Genomic DNA, 18,172 nt, shown 5'->3' on the forward strand with positions numbered 1-18,172 from the left:
TTGCGCATCATATAAATGAACTTTCTCTGTAACTAGTCCCGTTCACCCCCCATAGATGGCGTTAGTAGTATCACTATAATAGCGTCAGTTTAGGAACTTAATTGTCACACCGTGTAAGAGTTGTTTTTAAAGTTAATAGTATACTGTCGTTTTGTTAAAAGGAGGAAACTTATGCTAATTCAGTAGCTGCAGAAAAACGTAATATACATTTTATAACCGGACCGCGGTCTACTGGGGTGTGACGCCATGTAGTTTGGTAGGAAAACATTTCAGACGAACCTGCTGCCATACCCTGCTTCCCTGAAGGAACACATGGCGCCACATCTCATAAGACCGTAACTTACGAGTGCTACTCACTGCAATGAGAATTTCAAATTTTACCCATTTTATAATTGTTATTTTGCTTATAAGGGCTGGCGAGTTCCTGGATAGCAAGATGCTAGGTTTCCTTGGTAGACCATAGATGCGGCCATACATGCATTTCTCTTCAGTTTTTATATGGCAGATTGCAGTAAAATAAAACTATATAGATGTTATAGGAAGGCGGTTGTTCAGTCTGTCGGTATTGGTTCAGTTTCTTGAAAATTATACTCGATCTTGTTTGAATATGAAACCGCTTTTCCTGTGTAAGGACGGCGTAGTTGCTTCAAGAAACCAACATGCATCTACCATTCGTGCTATTGAGGGACCTGTTCGTATAACTTATTGATGTTGAATCATCAACGATCAGCGTTGGGCGAATCATCTGGGTTGTAAAACGGCTGGAATGTATGCCTGGAGAGGCCGTGCATCATGGCGTCTAGACCGACACTACTGCTGGACCAGAACATTCCCAGAGAGGCAGTTCTTCAGCACATCTTCATAACACTGAAGACATCTTTAAGACTGGGTCTTTTGGGATATGAGGCTGTGTAGTTCGGATGATGGTTACCAACATTTCGGAAGGATATAGCGCCCCATCATAAGGGTCATTTCAACCCTCTAAAACCAGACTTTAAGGCGTCACTTCCAAGGAGACTCATCATTTGAAGAGATGAGCGTATTTGTAGTTTACACGCCTTCGTTATCATCATTCAGTTACATCGGGGAAAGACTGATCTGTAATCTGTTATGTGTAATAGTGATCATTACGCAAATTAGATATATTCACAACTTGATACATAAGTGTCTCAGTTGTATATGAAGAGACTTTCAAATTGTGCAGTCAAATCCATCGAAATATAAAATCTGTAGAGCGTTCCTTGAACAGAAAACCTCCATTCTGTTAGTATTCTAAATTCTGTCAAATTTGTAGGGCCTATTGCCTGTTATAGGAAATTGTGCACGTAGATTACATAAATATTCTCGTAAATTTAATTTAACTCATAATTTAGTTACATATATTTGTTGACTAATTGGTATTTCATTATTGTTTCAGTGTCTTTTGGGATTTGTATTGTGCAGCGCCTGAGAGGAGGGACACGTGTGAGCATTCAAGCGAGGCGAAAGCCTTCCACGATTACGTAAGTACTCATTCTGTGTAACGCGTTTCTTGTAGTTCATCTTGATATCGTAAATTGATGCAGATGCGTTCATCTGCTTTGTGGAAGACCTAGAATAGCGTTTTGTTTCATCAAACTCGTGAACTGTCAATTACTGCCGCTTGTTGGGAATTTCATGCGTGAATGTCGCATATTTGTGCGTGAAGTTTGAGAGTTTCACCGAGGTAAAACACACATTGTTGTCATCAAGGTTATGACATTTTATAGTGAAATAGGTGGGCACAAAAAGTTTCCACCCTGAACATCGAGACATTTTGCCCCCCCCCCAAAACGTGGGTACCCACGTACTTACTTATGGAACTGAGCCCTTCTTGAGGAGAAGCAAAATCTGCAGCTGCTCAAGAATTTTCCAGCATTTTATGGAACCCGAAGGTTCATTACCGTGTTCACAAAAGACCTGAACTGGTCCCAATCATGAGCCAGAGCGATCCAATCCATACCGTCCCATCCTGTCGCTCTAAGATCCATTTTAATATTGTCCACCCACCCCTTGTCCTCGTCTGCCACATTCCTGCTACATGCCCGGCCAACCTCGTCCTCCTTGACTTGATCATTCTAATTATACTTGGAGAAGAGTACAAGGGTACCCACCTACATAAACCCTACTACATAAACCAGAAGTCCATAGTTCTCAGCTTCATACTTTCACAAGATAGTTAGGTAACTTTAATGCCCGAAACAAGATTAATATTCTACTAAAATATGAAAAGAGCGGTCGAGTTCAGTGCTGTCCCACAGTTGGGTAGTTTTGGTGGCAGCATTCTGCAACAGGTAACATGGATTCAGGCAAAATTTGCTGTAAACCGTATAAATTGAAATGGACGCCTCAGTTTGGTCGGGAGGATGTGTTGCCGGCGTCGCGGTTTGGCGCGATGGCCTGCAAGTCAGGACGTGTGTTGTGCCGCAGCTGTGGTTCAAGTGCAGCGCAGTTTAAGCAGGAAATTCGATTGTGCCAGTAGGAATTGTTGGTTCGATTTTGCTCGCCGATGCAGTGACAGCAGAACGTTTTCAGAACGTCCTTGAAGGCATTCATTCATATTCATCTCGAGAAAACGTTCGTCTAACAGGATGGGGCTCGACGTCATACAGCGAATGCAGGTTTTGACGCCTTCAGTGAGCATTCTGGCAATCTTCCTGTCTCAGACCGCATCTCCCGCCTTCAACCCCTGTAACTTTTTTAAGGGTCATATTTTGAAGACAGTGTGTAAGGAAATAACCCCCGTACAGTTGATTAACCAAGTTGTCATCAGACACTCGGCAGAGTATGTAGGATTTGAGATTATCACAGCGGTGTTTATGAACAGTTCTGTCTTTTGGGATATAACGCCGAGAAGCCCGTTGAACGTCATTCGACGTGTCGGACGAACATGTCACCTCCATCATCAGGGACGCAGAATAAGCCAAGATATAAATCAGCATGAAGCAGTTAGCAAGCGGAACTGCACTACATGTCTCTCCGAAACTTCGGTTGACTTTCAGTAAAATAGAACTCTTGTAAGAAGAAGAATTTTCAGCGTCGACTGCAGATGATCGTAGATTCCGGTGGGTCTCATACTGAATACGTTTTCCATTGAAAGATTATTCGCCCAAACATACATGTTAATTAACACCAAAATTATTCCCCTACGTCCGATATATGATAAAGTGAGGCGTCTGTTGTGTTGAGCCTGTGTGATGTCGAATTTAATGTTCATATAGAAACTCGCAACTCCATCATTTGAAATGTTTCATTATTCCAGAAAGTACGAGGGAGAGTAGTAAATTGGTCACAAATGGAAGTAAAACAGCCTTGAATATTTTGATGCGATAAATTGTTACGAATAGCGATTGATTTGGTGTGGATGTGGACTGAGTGTTATGAAACAAGAACGGTTGAGCGTAACATGCACGTCAGTTGATTACGCTACATTTCATATGTGCAGTACATATACTGGATATACTGACTGTGGGTTCGTACCATGACTTGAGTTTTTAGAATAAAATATTACCACTTAGAGGTTACAAGGTAAAGCGTAACAGTTACGTATTTATGTCCCCGCCTTGACTCCCAAGACATATTTTCGTGAATCAGTTATCCGGTGAGAATGATTGGAGAGGTTGAAGTCGGCCCTGTTCACGGCTAAGTTCCATGCCCTGAAGACACATAAGGAAGTGGAGATACTACTCCACGCAGTCTCAACTTTGGCACTGGATGTAGATGGTCAGTTTCACGTTCGCACTGCTGTACTTCCGGGGATAACGTCCCCGTAGGCTTCCTGGGCCCCAGGGCCGTTTGTAAGCGTCGGTGAGGAGGTTAATGTTAGCTTCCGCCAGGAATACAAAGACGGTCGTCGTCTGGCCCATATCTTAGACACTATACTAGCTGAGCTGTCCGGCTCCAGCGAGCCGCGTCCACATCTTTTTATCGAGTTTTGATGTAATATGCGTGTTGGCCTCCATAGTGAAAAAGGCGACGCGTAAAGCCATTGGATTTACGAATACCTGATTTGAAATGTAATGATACCATATTCTGTGATGTACTGATTGTGGTATCTTATAGACTACTCGTAAGTCCCTGGTCATAACTATAAATTGAATATAGGAACCATTTAACTTCGTAAAAGGCAGCGACAGTACTATAGTTCTTCACTGAACTTCTTGCTTATAACGAGTTATATTCATATTTTAGAGTTCTTACCTTAAGAATGACATCTCACATCTCAGTTTCTACCAGATTTTAAATTTTGATTGAATCGGATTGCACACAAAATATATGCAGGACTAAATCGTAATAAGTTCAAAGAATAGCTAATAAACCCGTCAGGACTGTGGCAAAGTCGAACTTCAGTGACAGAATTGCATTCATTACGAAATTAAGAGCAAATTAAATTCGGGGACTCGCTCAGTCCTGAATTTTTTTTGTCTTCCCCTCTACTATGAAGAAAGAAAAAACGTAAAGATAAAACTATAATTGTACACGTTAGTATGGGCGTGAAACTTAATCTCTCACACCAAGGGAAGAACATGGATGAAGAGTATTACGAAACGAAGTGTTGAGAGAATATTTTGATCCAAGAGGGTGTAAGTAACAGGATGCCGGATGGAATTCGACAATTCCAAGCCTCATAATGTGTTCTCTTCTTCATAGGGTGGTCGAGTCAAGGAGGCTGAAATGTTGTCTGCCGGACTAGAGAGGTCCGTGGGAAGGTGAAGTGGGGGAAGGCGTCCACTGTTTGCTTATTGTGCCCAATGACATCTCTCTTCCGGCATGCATTAGGCGGTGTTGTAACACTGATGCCAGAGATAAGAAATCCATAAATGTAAAAAAATGTAAAGCTGTCCCTGTAACAGGCCGTGGAGGCCAGTCGGGCTGTGAGATATTGAGGCTCCCAGATTTTCTAGACAGTCGGCTCATGGATGGCGGTGAGGTTGTCAGCCTCACGCACGGGCCTCCCTTTACTCCCAGGAAGATTCCTGGTACTCATTTCTGTTAGAGGCTTAGTCGACTCTAGGGCCATAGTGCGGCTGGAAGGTTTAGGCCAACTGAGAAATTCAATGACATCGGGGATTCTCGCTTGTAGCGTAGTGCCGCAACCAATTACGCTACCGCGTGCCCCGATAAGAAGTCCGTCGGAAGAGCCAAATGAAGAGAGTACTTGGGAAACCAAGTCGTGTATTGGAAGACTCCACTAAAAGGGATCTTATAGAAATGGGGAGTGATATCGTGGCGTGGACTCATGTGGCTCCGGATAGACCCCAGTGATGTGTTGTTGTGGACGCGATAATGAGCTATCGAGAATATTGACAGGGAACGGTTAAACCTGGACTAACATGACTCTCTGTAACATTAATAGTAACTGGGAACGGCCTCGCCACATAGCAGTAGCATACGGTATGGCTGTCATGCGTACTGAAGGAGTGGAAGCAAACCTCCGAAAACAAAAGTGATTTATTTTAGAAGAAATGGGATTGTTGGATAAAACTTTTGAGAAAGTAAACTGTTGGGGAGTTTCAAGGTGTCTGAGATCCAGAAGTTTGTTGTTGTACAGGATCAATATTTCACAGAGTGTGGGGAACAGTATTTGTATTATTCGTATGTAGACTTCTTATCTTCATGAGAAGCAATCGCCATCCATGTCTCTATTCTGACAAGTAAAACAACGAAATGCTTACAGTATTTTTGGAATCCCGAAGAGGAAGAAGCCACTTGGGAGGCCTAGGCGTATGTATCAAGGTAAAACAAGAAGTTCTGGCGAGACCAGATTGCCTATTTTGTTTTGATACGACATGGACCGCATAGAAAATGACGCCTTCGTCAGTTCTTCGTTGCAGCGAGAACGTGTTTACCAAGCCATTGCCTTGCAACACAGAGACTCGTGTACTTTCCTTTGAAACGACACGGGCCAAATAGAAAACGTCGCCTCCAACAGTTCTTTGTTTTATGTATTCGTAGCCGCGGGGACGTATACCGAGCCATTGTCTAGCAGCGATAGGAGGTATACGCATACAGACACACAGGCTGATGGGAGAGATTTATGGTACGCCAGTGAGATAGACTCAGGTTTCATATAGATTGTTTCAGGAATTCAGTGACAACCTGCACACCTGAAGATGGCCAGTTAGGCCGAAACATGTAGTGTCTAGTAATGCAATAGCGAACGAAGTTGCACTTAGACGGCACAAAAGCTCTTTGCGGTTTGGGGGGATACACAGAGATACCGGCTGGAAATCGCACAAGCCTGCATTCATTTTTGCAAAATAAGGAAAGTTGGCGAAAGATGTAGTTATTTTTGTAGTTAATTATGTGATGAAGCACCACAGCATGAAGGCATATGGGGAGTGGAGGTATAGCTCCATAATTCTTGACCTTAGCAATGGATGGAGGTGAATGGTCAGTTTAATACCACTTCCGCTTTAATGCCCGGTACCCACTGGATAGGAGGCTGGGTGGGCCACAGAGCCTGTCTGGATGCCATAGAGAAGAGAAAAATCCCTTGCTCCTGCTGGGAATCGAACCCCGGTCGTCCAGTCCGTAGTCAAGTCGCTATACCCACAGCGTAGATGTGATAGAGATAAAGCTTAACCGAGGCGTGATTATTCGTGTTGCTCTCGCCGAGTTTATTGCGAATGCACGGTAAACAGCAGGGACACTTCTTGACGAGTTGAGCGACTGTTAGTTTTTCTTTTAACTGGACTCCCTTCCGTCCAGTTACATACGTGGAATGAAAGCGATCCCTGTCGGGATGTCAGCAAGTCAATTGCCCCAGGAATGTGAAGGCGAAGCATACAAATTTTGAACTAATTTGGGAATACATTTGGTTTGGTAAGTTCATAATCACTCAGTGGACAGACGTTCCGCCTTTTGTGGAACCCACCTGTTCGTTACCTTATTCGCAGAGCGCTCCAGTGGACTTCCCCCCTAAAACAAAAAAAATAAAAATAAAACAAACTCCTTGCCCTATATTCCGCAAGCGAACTATACCGACCGAGCGACCGCCGCTTGTCGGCGAAGTTAGTGCTAACTTTTGCGGATAGAGAGTGTCACGTGGTGAGCGCAACGGATCCCCACAGCTGTTAATCTGGGGTTTCTAGACCGGAGGACTTCCCCCTAACGTGATCTACTGTCTTTCGCTTTTCTAACTGATCTTTGGTATATACTTCTCTTTCTGTGGCGTTACGGACGAGCTGGTTAAGTATTGGTGACTTAACCACATTACTTTCAGTAACATAATGAAATAGGCCGCGCAATAGCTCAAGCGGGTAGTCGCTGGTTTCCCACCGCGGCGGCCCGGGTTCGATCCCTTGTCTGATCAAGTGGGATTTGTGGTGGACATAGTGGCGCTGGGACGGGTTTTCTCCGAGTACTTCGGTTTCCCCTGCCATCTTCATTTCACCAAATTCATCATCATAATCACCCGCGGCAGGTACAATACGCCAATCAGTGGCCGCCGTGCCGAGTGGACCCAGCTGGACTCCAGCCCCCACTAAGCGAATTAAAAGAAAAACATAATAAAATAGTGCCGGGCCATAGCTCAGCTGGATAGTCACCAGCTTCCCACCGCGGCGGCCCGGGTTCGATCCCTGGTCAGGTCACGTGAAATTTGTGGTGGACAAAGTGGCACTGGGGCAAGTTTTCTTTGAATACTTCGGTTTCCCTTGCCAATTCTCATTCCACCGGCCGCTCCACACCCATCATCGTCGGGGGCTGGTACAATAGGCCAAACAGTGGCGGACGTTCCATTTGGACCCACTCTTACTCCACCCCAAGAAATAATAATAATAATAATAATAATAATAATAATAATAAACAGGCTGCGAAATACTGAGTTATGTATATTTATGCATACACGTCTAACGGTATTTTCTTAATATTACGATACTCCGAAATTAGGTGCCGTGTAGTTTGGTAGCAGTTTAGCTTCGGATGTATCCGCTGCCACCATCTTCAGGATAGAATAGCTGTTGGTACCTGTCAACTACGCAGCCTCACATCCTAGAAGAATTAGTATTCACCGATGTGAGAACTTCTTTCCCTGAAAATTATGTCCAATGACTTGACCCTCTTCTTGAACTTCATAGAGTTATTCTCTCTCTCTCTTACACACACACACACACACACGCACGCACACATGCGTGCTAAATACCTAACCTATTGTTGATTCTAATGATATCTGGTGATAAAGCTATCCCTGTAACAGGCCGTGGAGGCCCATAGGGTTGTGAGACGTCGAGGCTCCCACATTTTCTATACAATCGGTTCACAGATGGCCTTGAGGTAGTACCATCCGGTGAAAGGCACCATTTATGAAACTGCACGTTATATAGAGTTTTTCTTCGGCCTTTTGTTACTTCCTCCGGCCTAGATCGAAATGTTCTGCTCTGTACCCTGTTCTCGGACTTCTTCAGTTTATGTTCTCTTAATGTGAGAGACGAAGTTTCTCATCCATACAGAACAAAAGACAGAATTGTGCCTAGTTTTATACATTTTAGATAGGAAACGGCAAACGGATTATTTTTAACTGAATGAGAGAAAGCCGTGGCCGCATTGCATTGATCTCTGTATCCAGGATGTTATATTCTTCCTTGGTGAGTCATGAACCACCTCGGTGGTCTAGTGGTCAGAGTTCCAGGCTACAGATCCAGATTCCCGGCGCTACCAGATTTTCTGAGAAGTGGTGGATCTGGAACGGGGTTCACTCAGCCTCGTGAGGACAATTGAGCTATTTCAAGGAAATAGCGGCCCCGGTCTAGTAAACCGAGCCGTGGGGATTCGTTGCGCTGACCACACGACACCCTCTGTCAGCTAAAGTTGGCACTAACTTCGCCGACAAGCGGCAGTCGCTCGGTCGGCATAGTTCACTTGCGGACTACAGGCCACGGAGTTTTCTGTTGAGTCATGAGTGGATCACACGTGCATTTGTAGGCTTTTAATTTGAGAAACGGAATGCTCTGTTATATCTTTTTCCACTTTTGCTGAGGTTACTGTGTTATTCGTTTTGGTCTTTGCTTGGTTTGATTCTCATGCGTAGTGTTGTATATTGAGTTCAGCGTTGTCTGCCCAACTCCAGTGGATACCGCTACGTGGTGTGACCACTCATATCCTACTGCCAGTCGCCATTCCGTGCAGCAGCCGTTAGGGGGTACAGCATATTCAGATGTAAGAATTTTGATGCGCGATTATTGATTTCAGGTTGAAGATGTACTAGTATTTGCCCCTATGTTGAAGTCATGTCATTTGTTGGGTTTTCTGAGGCGCACACGACTAGTTTTGCGAGGTGAACTGAACCCAGATTTTTCGCCGTTACTAATCTCCCAGGTGGACTGTTGGATTGGGTGACAAACACGTTACATGGATCCCCGACAGCTCCGACTTATGAGCATATTACAGTGTTTACAAATTCCATGTGTTCGCCGAAGTTTGTAGAAGTATCATGCTGATGTCAAGGGAGCTGTGACGGGTCACTTACCTGCCTTACTGGCCGGAGTTCGTCTCCCATAGGTGTCTCAAACTCTTGTTTACCATTTTTGGTGTTGCAGTGTGCATGTGCGCGCGTGCCTGCGTGCATGCATGCGTGTCGTGGTCTCTTCCTAGGCACTAGAAGCGTATTCTTTATAGTGTTTCCGACACGCCTGCTATACGTCTCAGTGAAATGTTTTTTTGTGGTACAAGTGTAATATCTTTCAGTTTGGGAGCTGAGTGGGATTCAGTGACATGCTATTATTCGTGGTTTTCTCGAGTAGTTTCTAATATAGAAAGATTTTACGATTGTTGCCTTCTGGTAATTTCGTGTGAAACCAGCACATTTAGGGGCAAATTTCCATAACCATCTCTGTGTCTAGTAAAATTTTGAAGGCGCGTTGCGTCTCCTTAAAAATTGATATGCGTAATATCTGAAATATCACCTTCCTGTCTACTAATTTAAAAGGCATGGCAGTTTGAAATGTGGGTCATAATCTGTGCTAGAGCTTAATTTTCCAGTATTCTTAAGCCGAACGTGATTGGTGCTGATCTATAATTTATATACTTAGCAGCATATTAGGAATTTCCAGAAACTTACTTCGAAGGAAGAATTCTTCGTATTGCTAATTCTGGGCCTTTGTAGGCAGACGGTTCATAGTAGAAGACTCGAATTTCTGTCCTGAAATCGAAAGAAAGGAAAACGATAATTTTCTTATTGTGGACACACCTAGTAGAATACAATGCCATTTGTTTGCTATCCCGAAAAATAATTTTTCAATGCCTGAGATATCGGGATTGTCCTCTGTATTTGTACAGAAGTAACGAGCGTGGTCTCCGCTCCACGCCAGTTGCTGTGGGTTCGTGAGTTCGCCGATTTTGGCGCCACTTTCCGGCTTTCCTGTGAGGTACCGATGAAAGATGATATTTCATTTTGGACGTTTCCCATGCAAGTTACAATTTGCAGTTTGAGAAATGCCCATTTCGGCCATTGGCCGAATGATTTTGGCTGAGGCCATAGGTACGCCCATATGGGGGTAGGAATTTACATCTCTGCTTTGAGTAATTCTGCCTGTTAGCGAAAGTTGTTGAAAATTACTCTCCTTTTAGCGCACTTTACCAACCCCGCACGGAGATGAAGTTCATGACATGTTTTATTTGCCGGGCATACGTGTCTGTACCCAGTAGTAACATCTGGTCGAATGCGCAAGGGTGTCCAGAGTAACCGACCATCGTAAGTTTGGAGGCCGCAAACAGGTGCATTGGGTATTTTTGATATTGTCAGTGGAGTGGGACTGTTCCTTGTACTGCGGCCACTTCTGGCCTATTGTACCAGCCCCAGATGATAGGTGAGGGTGATTGTGGAGCAGTTGGTGGAATGAAGATTGGCAGGGGAAACCGAAGTACTCGGAGAAAACCTGCCCCAGCGCCACTTTGTCCACCACAGATCCCACTTGACCAGACCCGGGATCGAACGCGGGCTGCCGCGGTGAGGGTGGATTGGGTAACGATAATTAATTATGCAACTTATTTGTGAAAATTAACTTTTAAATTATACTTGCGAATATTACTGTATTAAAGGGTAACAATAAATTAGTTTAACCAAATTTAAGTTGCATTCACAACATTAATTTGTCGTTAATGAGAAATTAATAACATCCAGTGCGGTTCATACGTAAAGAACAAATCTTCTCTGCCCTTTGTATTGTACTTGATCTGACTTGACTACGATTTTGATGCATTGAGGCTCCATAAGAATTATGCTGCTGGTCAGTATGGGCCAAAGGCCACTCACCGGATACGCAGAATTTAACAGTTCCAGTGCAACAGGTATGGTACTCCATTTCTGGAGGACGTACTGTAAAGAGTATAAAGTTTGCCAGAAATATTTGCATATGGCAGCACTCTGCTGACTCCGAAATGTATCTGTTGCATTTCCAAACTGTTATGATAGGGGCATTTCTACTCCTGCATGTCTTCTGAGCATATTGGAAGCACCATTACAACCAAACGATATCCAGTTTCTTAGCGAAAATTATCTTCGAAGCTGTGTTTTCGTGTAACGTTCATAACTGTTTCCACAACAATAGTAGTCTGAGTGTTCTTCAATACAAATGTTCGAATAGATATTGTTGACATTGTCGAATCTTGTAGTTTCACGCTCAGATAATCAGTAGCACAGCCGTCTTGCTAATGGTAATAGAATAATCGACCATGAAAACTACTGTAAGATCATTTTCAGGTATGAACTTGACCAGTTTTTTTTTTCTTTTTTCCCGCATTTCATATGCAGCGTGAAGGACAGTGTGCAGTGGCGTTATTAGTTTGTAGAATGCGCTCAGATTCTAATGTTTGCTACTTAAAGATCAGTTAACTCCGATAAAACGATGATTCGATTTTGCGATGTGGCAGACTTGCAAGACGCGCAGCAGCGTCCAGCCATCGCAGCTCAACACCGGACAAAAACATAAGGCAACAGGAACCGCTCAAGCGTAACAAGAAAACAGACCGAACAAAATAAAAATATACGCGAACCGAGAGAGAGCCCTAAGCTTTTGACCGTCACAACGGTTTTCCCGTTATTCAAACACGTTATATCAAAAAGTTAAAGTTAAAAATATAACATCGAATAAATTAACTATTTCTTTCGTGATAGCGGTAATTTAAATAGTTCCGGGGGATCGTAATAAACTTGCTTAAAGGAACTGGAATTGTTTCAGAATTTCCAAATGGAAATGGTTACCATACCTCTCCTGAAGCACTGGGTCACCTCCAAGTGCAAGCTTTTTCACATATATAAAACAGTAATACATCGCGCAAATTTTCCGAGTTAATCACAGAAACCAGGAAATCTGATTTGAATGGGAAGTCACGTATGTAAAGTAACTTTCCGCCCAACTTCAAAGGAACAAAATAAATGTTCTTTAATTACTGTGTAAGCACATTCGATACCATATCCTGGAGTTTCTTCATGTCACCCTGTTAATGTCTGTACTCATGCATTGTTCAGCATCGCACCTGTGCGCTAGAGACTGTCGGTTTGTGCTGGACATTTGTTTTTAATCTGATTAACGTTTTGTTTAGACAAGCGAAGTTATCCAACATAAGAGCTGGTTTTGGCGCGTTTGCATGTGAAAATTATGAGAAGTGTGCCTGGTTACCTCCATCATATCTGCCATCCCTTCATCCTCATGTAAACAGTTCGAGACCACCGGAACGGGTTTCTATTACATTCGATGTTGGAGAATTTGACTGAAATTTGTTGGCAGGAGAGTACACCGTGGCAGCACATACCTGCAGTTCGGCAGGCATCTTTTTTTTTTTTTAATGCTAGTGGGGTGAGGGTAGCGGTGGCGCGAGGATTGTTACCATGTGCTTCGTATTTTTACTTATTAAACCTATGTTGGATTTCTGTTTTCACGGATGTGAAACTATATCTCGGTAGGAGTTCACAGACCTACCTCCGAAAAGTTGAACTTCTGTCAGACAGCATAGCGTCACAGCCTAGAAATTAGTTAGTTATTGGAGAGGGTGGGTTTCCCCATGCTCTTAGACCTGTCTTGGTCCATTGTGCTTCCCTCTGTGATATTCTACCAGTCTCTATATCCTACCGGTACTGGTGCTTACCATCAGTCCCACCCAGCCAGCGAGACCGGCTCTACTAGCTGAGTGGTATCTGTAATGCTTCCCCCATCTACCAGAGGTATTAGAGACTATTGTTGGGCGGTAAACGTCCGTAATTTTGCTCAGTGGCCTCCTTTGGAGACATGAGGTTCTTTTACGTGCCGTAAAGCTACGACACGGGACCCACGGCTTAAAGTCCCTCCCGGAGGACTTGTTCCCTGAATTTTTCCGCCCTTAAAAATTCGACGACCTCCGCCGGGTATTTGAACCCGCGTACTACGAGTCATGAGGTGGGAACGTTACCTCTAGACTACGGCCTTGTTGCGTGCCGTGGAAGTGCCGGCAAAACAAAAGTGTCTTGCAATACAAAACTTTAATTTAGGACTGTGATCGTGTAGAAGTGGATTAAATGGATCTGCTCGCTGCGATATTTATGCAGGCAGCAAAGGGAACAGTTTTATTTTCAGTGTAGTTGGTTGAGGCACTATGCTACGAGCCAGAAGGTCGCGGGTTCAAATCCCGGTGAGGTCATTGGATTTTTTTTTTAATTGACTTAATCCTTCCAGCCGCACTATGGCCCTGGGCTCGACTCAGCCTCTAACAGAAATGAGTACCAGGAATGTTCTTGGGGGTAAACGGCCGGCGTGTAAGGCTGACAACCTCACCGCCATCTGTGAACCGATTTTCTAGAAAATGTGGGAACTTCAACATCTCACAACCTTGTGGGCCTCCACGGCCTGTTACAGGGATACTATTACTTTTTTACTTCACTGTGAATACAGTCAGTTCAACTGAAACATCGGATATCGGGGCATTATACAATGATGAGTTTTATTGCATCAGAAACGACTGGCAGTTGTAACTGACGTAAAGCCTGGCAGGGAAAGTTGATTTGAAAGTTAATTTATGTCGATTCATCTTCTTCTGCCTTTCTTATTAGGCCCTCTGATCTGTTTTTTTTTCATTGGCGCTACAGCCCTCATTTGGGCCTAGGCCTACCTCTTCTACCTTTCACTTCAGTTTACTAAATCTTAGACATATGGTAGGACTCCTTGCGCGGGTGATCAGCTCGTCGCAAGGCCTCTACATGTACACAAACACAGAAAAACGCACACAAACATCCATGCCCTGAGTGGGATTCGAACCCACGATGCCGGCTTCCGAGCGAGCGAAGACAGTGCATGCCTTAGACCAGGGGTCTCCAAACTTTTCGAACCGCGGGCCACATTAGGTAATTCAACACTTTCAACGGGCCGGATAAAGTGAGAAATTAATATCTCTAGGTATATGAGTTTTATTGAAAGCACAGAATTTCGCAAACTAAATACAAAGTACGTGAGAACAAATTATCATATAGTAATGACAACAGACAGTAGCAGCAGATTCTCATATTTTCATCACAAATTATAATAAAACAATTAATGTGAATGATGGAACTCTTTTTTGCATTCTTAAAATCTGATTACTGAGGTTCAAATTTTGAAATGCTAATCACAAGTAGCGACTTTAAATGTTCATCGGATAAATTTGCCCGGTATTTCAACTTGATGTACTTCATCTGGGAAAAAGTTTGTTCACACAGACATGTCGTCCCAAGAAATGTAGATAAATTTACAAGCAAATTTATTTAAATTTGAAAATTGCTCAGATTTAAGAAATTTATAAAATTCGATCAAATTTCCTTCCTTGTATTTGTCTTTAATATGATAATTTTCCTGAGTTCAATAATTTCCATTTGAATTTGACTTGGGACATCAACAGCATCACAGTCAAACGGATTTTGAAACAATTTAATTTCCTGAGCACTGACATCCAAATCAGCAAATCGCTTCCGAAATTGTTCTTTCAAATCTGAAATGACCACATTTGCAAACGAGGAAGGAAATTCAGCTTAACCCTTTTTATGCAACTCTGCAGAGTATAGCATATGAACAAAGTTACAGTTTTTCACTTGGCTTTCCAGAAGTATCAACTTTGCTCTGAATGCCTTCATAAGTGCAAATAAATCACAGACTAAGTTATTTTCACCCTGAAACTTTAAATTCAAATGGTTCATATGGTTCACCAGATCAGCAAAAAATGCTAATTTCCAAAGCCACTCGGTATCTGATAAAAGTGGTTCGTGATGATTTTTCTCGGTAAGAAACAAATCAGTTTCATTCCTGTGCTGACTGAAGCGCGAAAGAACCTTTCCACAGCTAAGCCATCGAACTGCAATATAATATGTCAGGTCAATAAGCTCGGAATCACATTTACTCATTGGGAAATTAGTTCAATTGGCGCATTTCTGAACAATTCTTTCGCGGGCCGGATAAAATCACATCGCGGGCCGTAGTTTGGAGACCTTTGCCTTAGACCGCTCGGCTACTGTGACCGGCCTGTGGTCTGTTTACCGTCAGAAATAATGTAGAACTATGGATCTCACAGACAGGTGGTAGGAGTTCTTGGACGGGTTATCAGCCCTGTCCCAAGGCCGTTACCTACGCAGGCCAACACAAACAGAAGAAACGCGGACAGACATGCATGCCTCGAGTAGGATTCGAGCCAATGATCCCAGTGTTCGAGTGACAGAAGACATTTCATGCTTTAGACCGCGCGATCACTGTGATCGGCCCTGTACAAACACGCGAAGAACGAATCGCAGTTCGTCAGTTCTCTTTAAAGGTTGATGGAGGAACCTCCTGATTGTTACTGAAGGGTTTAAAGGCCGCTGAATGAAAGTATATGTATACGTATACAGGATATAATTGTATGGCGTAGGGGTGGAACATGTTGCTCCTTGTCTTGGTTTTCCAGCTGATACACATACACGTAACCTTGACCTGTCCGCCATAGATGACTGCTTATCACGTACGTATAAGTATGAGATTCCGCAACTGAAAATGTAATTGTTCACACTGCAGAGTCCATTCGTGTGGCAGTTAGAAGCCATAGTGCAATGAGCAGCGACACTGTAGTGTCTGTTACGTGTCTGTTGGCACCCGCAGTGTCACAGTAACGGCATAACATGTCAGAGTTCTGGAACGCAGCGATCGGACACACACAGAAGGATGGTTCATTATGTCGTTTCTCACGAAGTCGGGAGTTAATTCGTATTGAATTATGTTCGGTTTTACAAGTGTTCTGGAGTTAACTGATACGCGACTTCAAATTATGTATGTCACGTAAAAGTGCGAATCTTCTTGGTCTTTTATTCTGTGGAATAAAATAAATTGACAGTGACTGAGAACACGGTAGGGGGGAACAGGAACCAGGCATAAACTGCATAATCATGAGCTTCACAGTTGGTATCCTCCATTAGCGTGATCAAATCAGGAGTAATGAGGTGGGCTGGTTATGCAGCACACACTGGGGATGAGAAATTCATACCGAATTTTAATCCAAAAAACTGTAGGAAAGAGACCAGGTGGGGGATCTCGGGCGTAAATGACATGGGAAAAAGTGATGTTGGATGACTGACTGGTTCAGGGTGTGACTCTCGTTTCTCCGCTGGTTTGGGCCTAATATTTTAGCCTGGCTTTGTTAGCGTTTATGTTCATACGGATCGTCACCACCCAGAGCCGAGAGAATGCTGCAGACTTGGCTGTTAGATATGTGTGGATGATTTTTGGCTTCTCAAACGATCTCTGTTTACAGATAAACCCCGACTTACCCGATAGTTGCGTTCCCACGAGTGGTCGCGTAATTAGAAAGTTTTGTTGCGACTTCGGTTTTGATGCCGTTAATTTTCATTAAAATGTCTGCTACATGTAATGGTGGAGCCGGGATACCACAGTCGGTATAGCGACTGGCTACGGGCTTGGCCCGGTAGGGTCAAGAACTGTCTCCACATCGTTCAGACCGGCTCTGAGGTCCACCGGGCATCCTATCCAGTGGGTACAGGTGGTAAAGTTGCCGGGGAGAGAAGCTGACCACTCGATCCCAACTAGTGCAGAGGTCAAGAAAATGTGGATCGATACATCCACTCCCCCATACGCCTTCATGGCAGCATAGTGCTTAATTAGTTAAGGACTGGAATAACTTTACTGCATGTATTGCATGTAACTTATTGCTGTTTGAGAATGCACATTTTCTTGTTTCGGTCATAAAATTTCATCATTTTTAATCTTCCCAATAAAGAATGAATTAAAATCATTTGAAACGGCATTAACGAAGTTAGGATAAGGCGAAGGGTACGATATGCCGTCAGAACAGCGTTCGGCGGCTTGGTAAGCGTGTGCTTTTGCTGCCGTTGTGGATGGTGGAGAAAGGCTAAGCTTCACCGAGAGATTCTGCCTGACGCCTTATCTGTCGTCCTGGAACGGCTGAGCATTGGTCTTTTTTTCTGGCCGTTTGATTACATTAGAATGAAATACGAGTATACCAATCTTATGTTCAGTCTAACGTATTTCATATACTTACACGATATTCTAGAATTGACTGATCAAGTTCAGGCTACATAGAAGACCTCAAGAGAATTCTCGACAATGGAACGCATGACATCCGGAATACGAAGGAGCGCTCAAGATCAACTTTTCTGAGCGCCTGTAGCGTGACCGCCAATGTCACCGTAACCCAGCCGCACCAACAGATTTGCCTGTGGCTCTTGCAGGAATGACATTAATGGTAATTAGCAGTTTATTGCGATGCGTCCAACTGCAATTGAAAGCATCCTCGCCACTCTGTACAGCCTCTAGACCAAGGCTCTCCAAACTACCGGCCCGCGAAAGAATTGTGCAAAAATGTGCCAATTTAACTAATTTTCCAATGAGTACTGGTAAGAAAAATACTTCATAGATTTCAAATTCATTAATTAAGATTGTGTTTAAAATATATTTATATTCCATATTATGTTAATATTAATATTATTCACAACCACTTTTATCAGATACCGAGTGACTTTGGAAGTTAGCAAATTTTTGCTGATCTGGTGAACCATATGAACCATTTGATTTTAAAGTTTCAGGGTGAAAATAACTTAGTCTGTGATTTATTTGAACTTATGAAGGCATTCAGAGCAAAGTTGATACTTCTGGCAAGCCAAGTGATAAATTGTAATTTTGTTCCTATGCTGTACTGTGCAGATCTGCCT

At 43.3% G+C, this 18,172-nt stretch overlaps 1 protein-coding gene across 2 annotated transcripts in view; it reads left to right on the top strand.

Moving 5' to 3' along the window:
- LOC111863815 (single-stranded DNA-binding protein 3) overlaps positions 1-18,172 on the top strand; it is a 329,719-nt gene that overhangs the window by 80,497 nt on the left and 231,050 nt on the right. For both annotated transcript variants that reach the window (XM_023850528.2, XM_023850529.2), the window contains exon 4: positions 1,418-1,502. In XM_023850528.2, coding sequence (XP_023706296.1) covers positions 1,418-1,502 — 85 coding nt within the window. The remainder of the gene's footprint in view (positions 1-1,417; positions 1,503-18,172) is intronic.

The sequence above is a fragment of the Cryptotermes secundus genome, unplaced genomic scaffold (assembly GCF_002891405.2).
Source record: "Cryptotermes secundus unplaced genomic scaffold, Csec_1.0 scaffold1176, whole genome shotgun sequence".
Taxonomy (NCBI): domain Eukaryota; kingdom Metazoa; phylum Arthropoda; class Insecta; order Blattodea; family Kalotermitidae; genus Cryptotermes; species Cryptotermes secundus.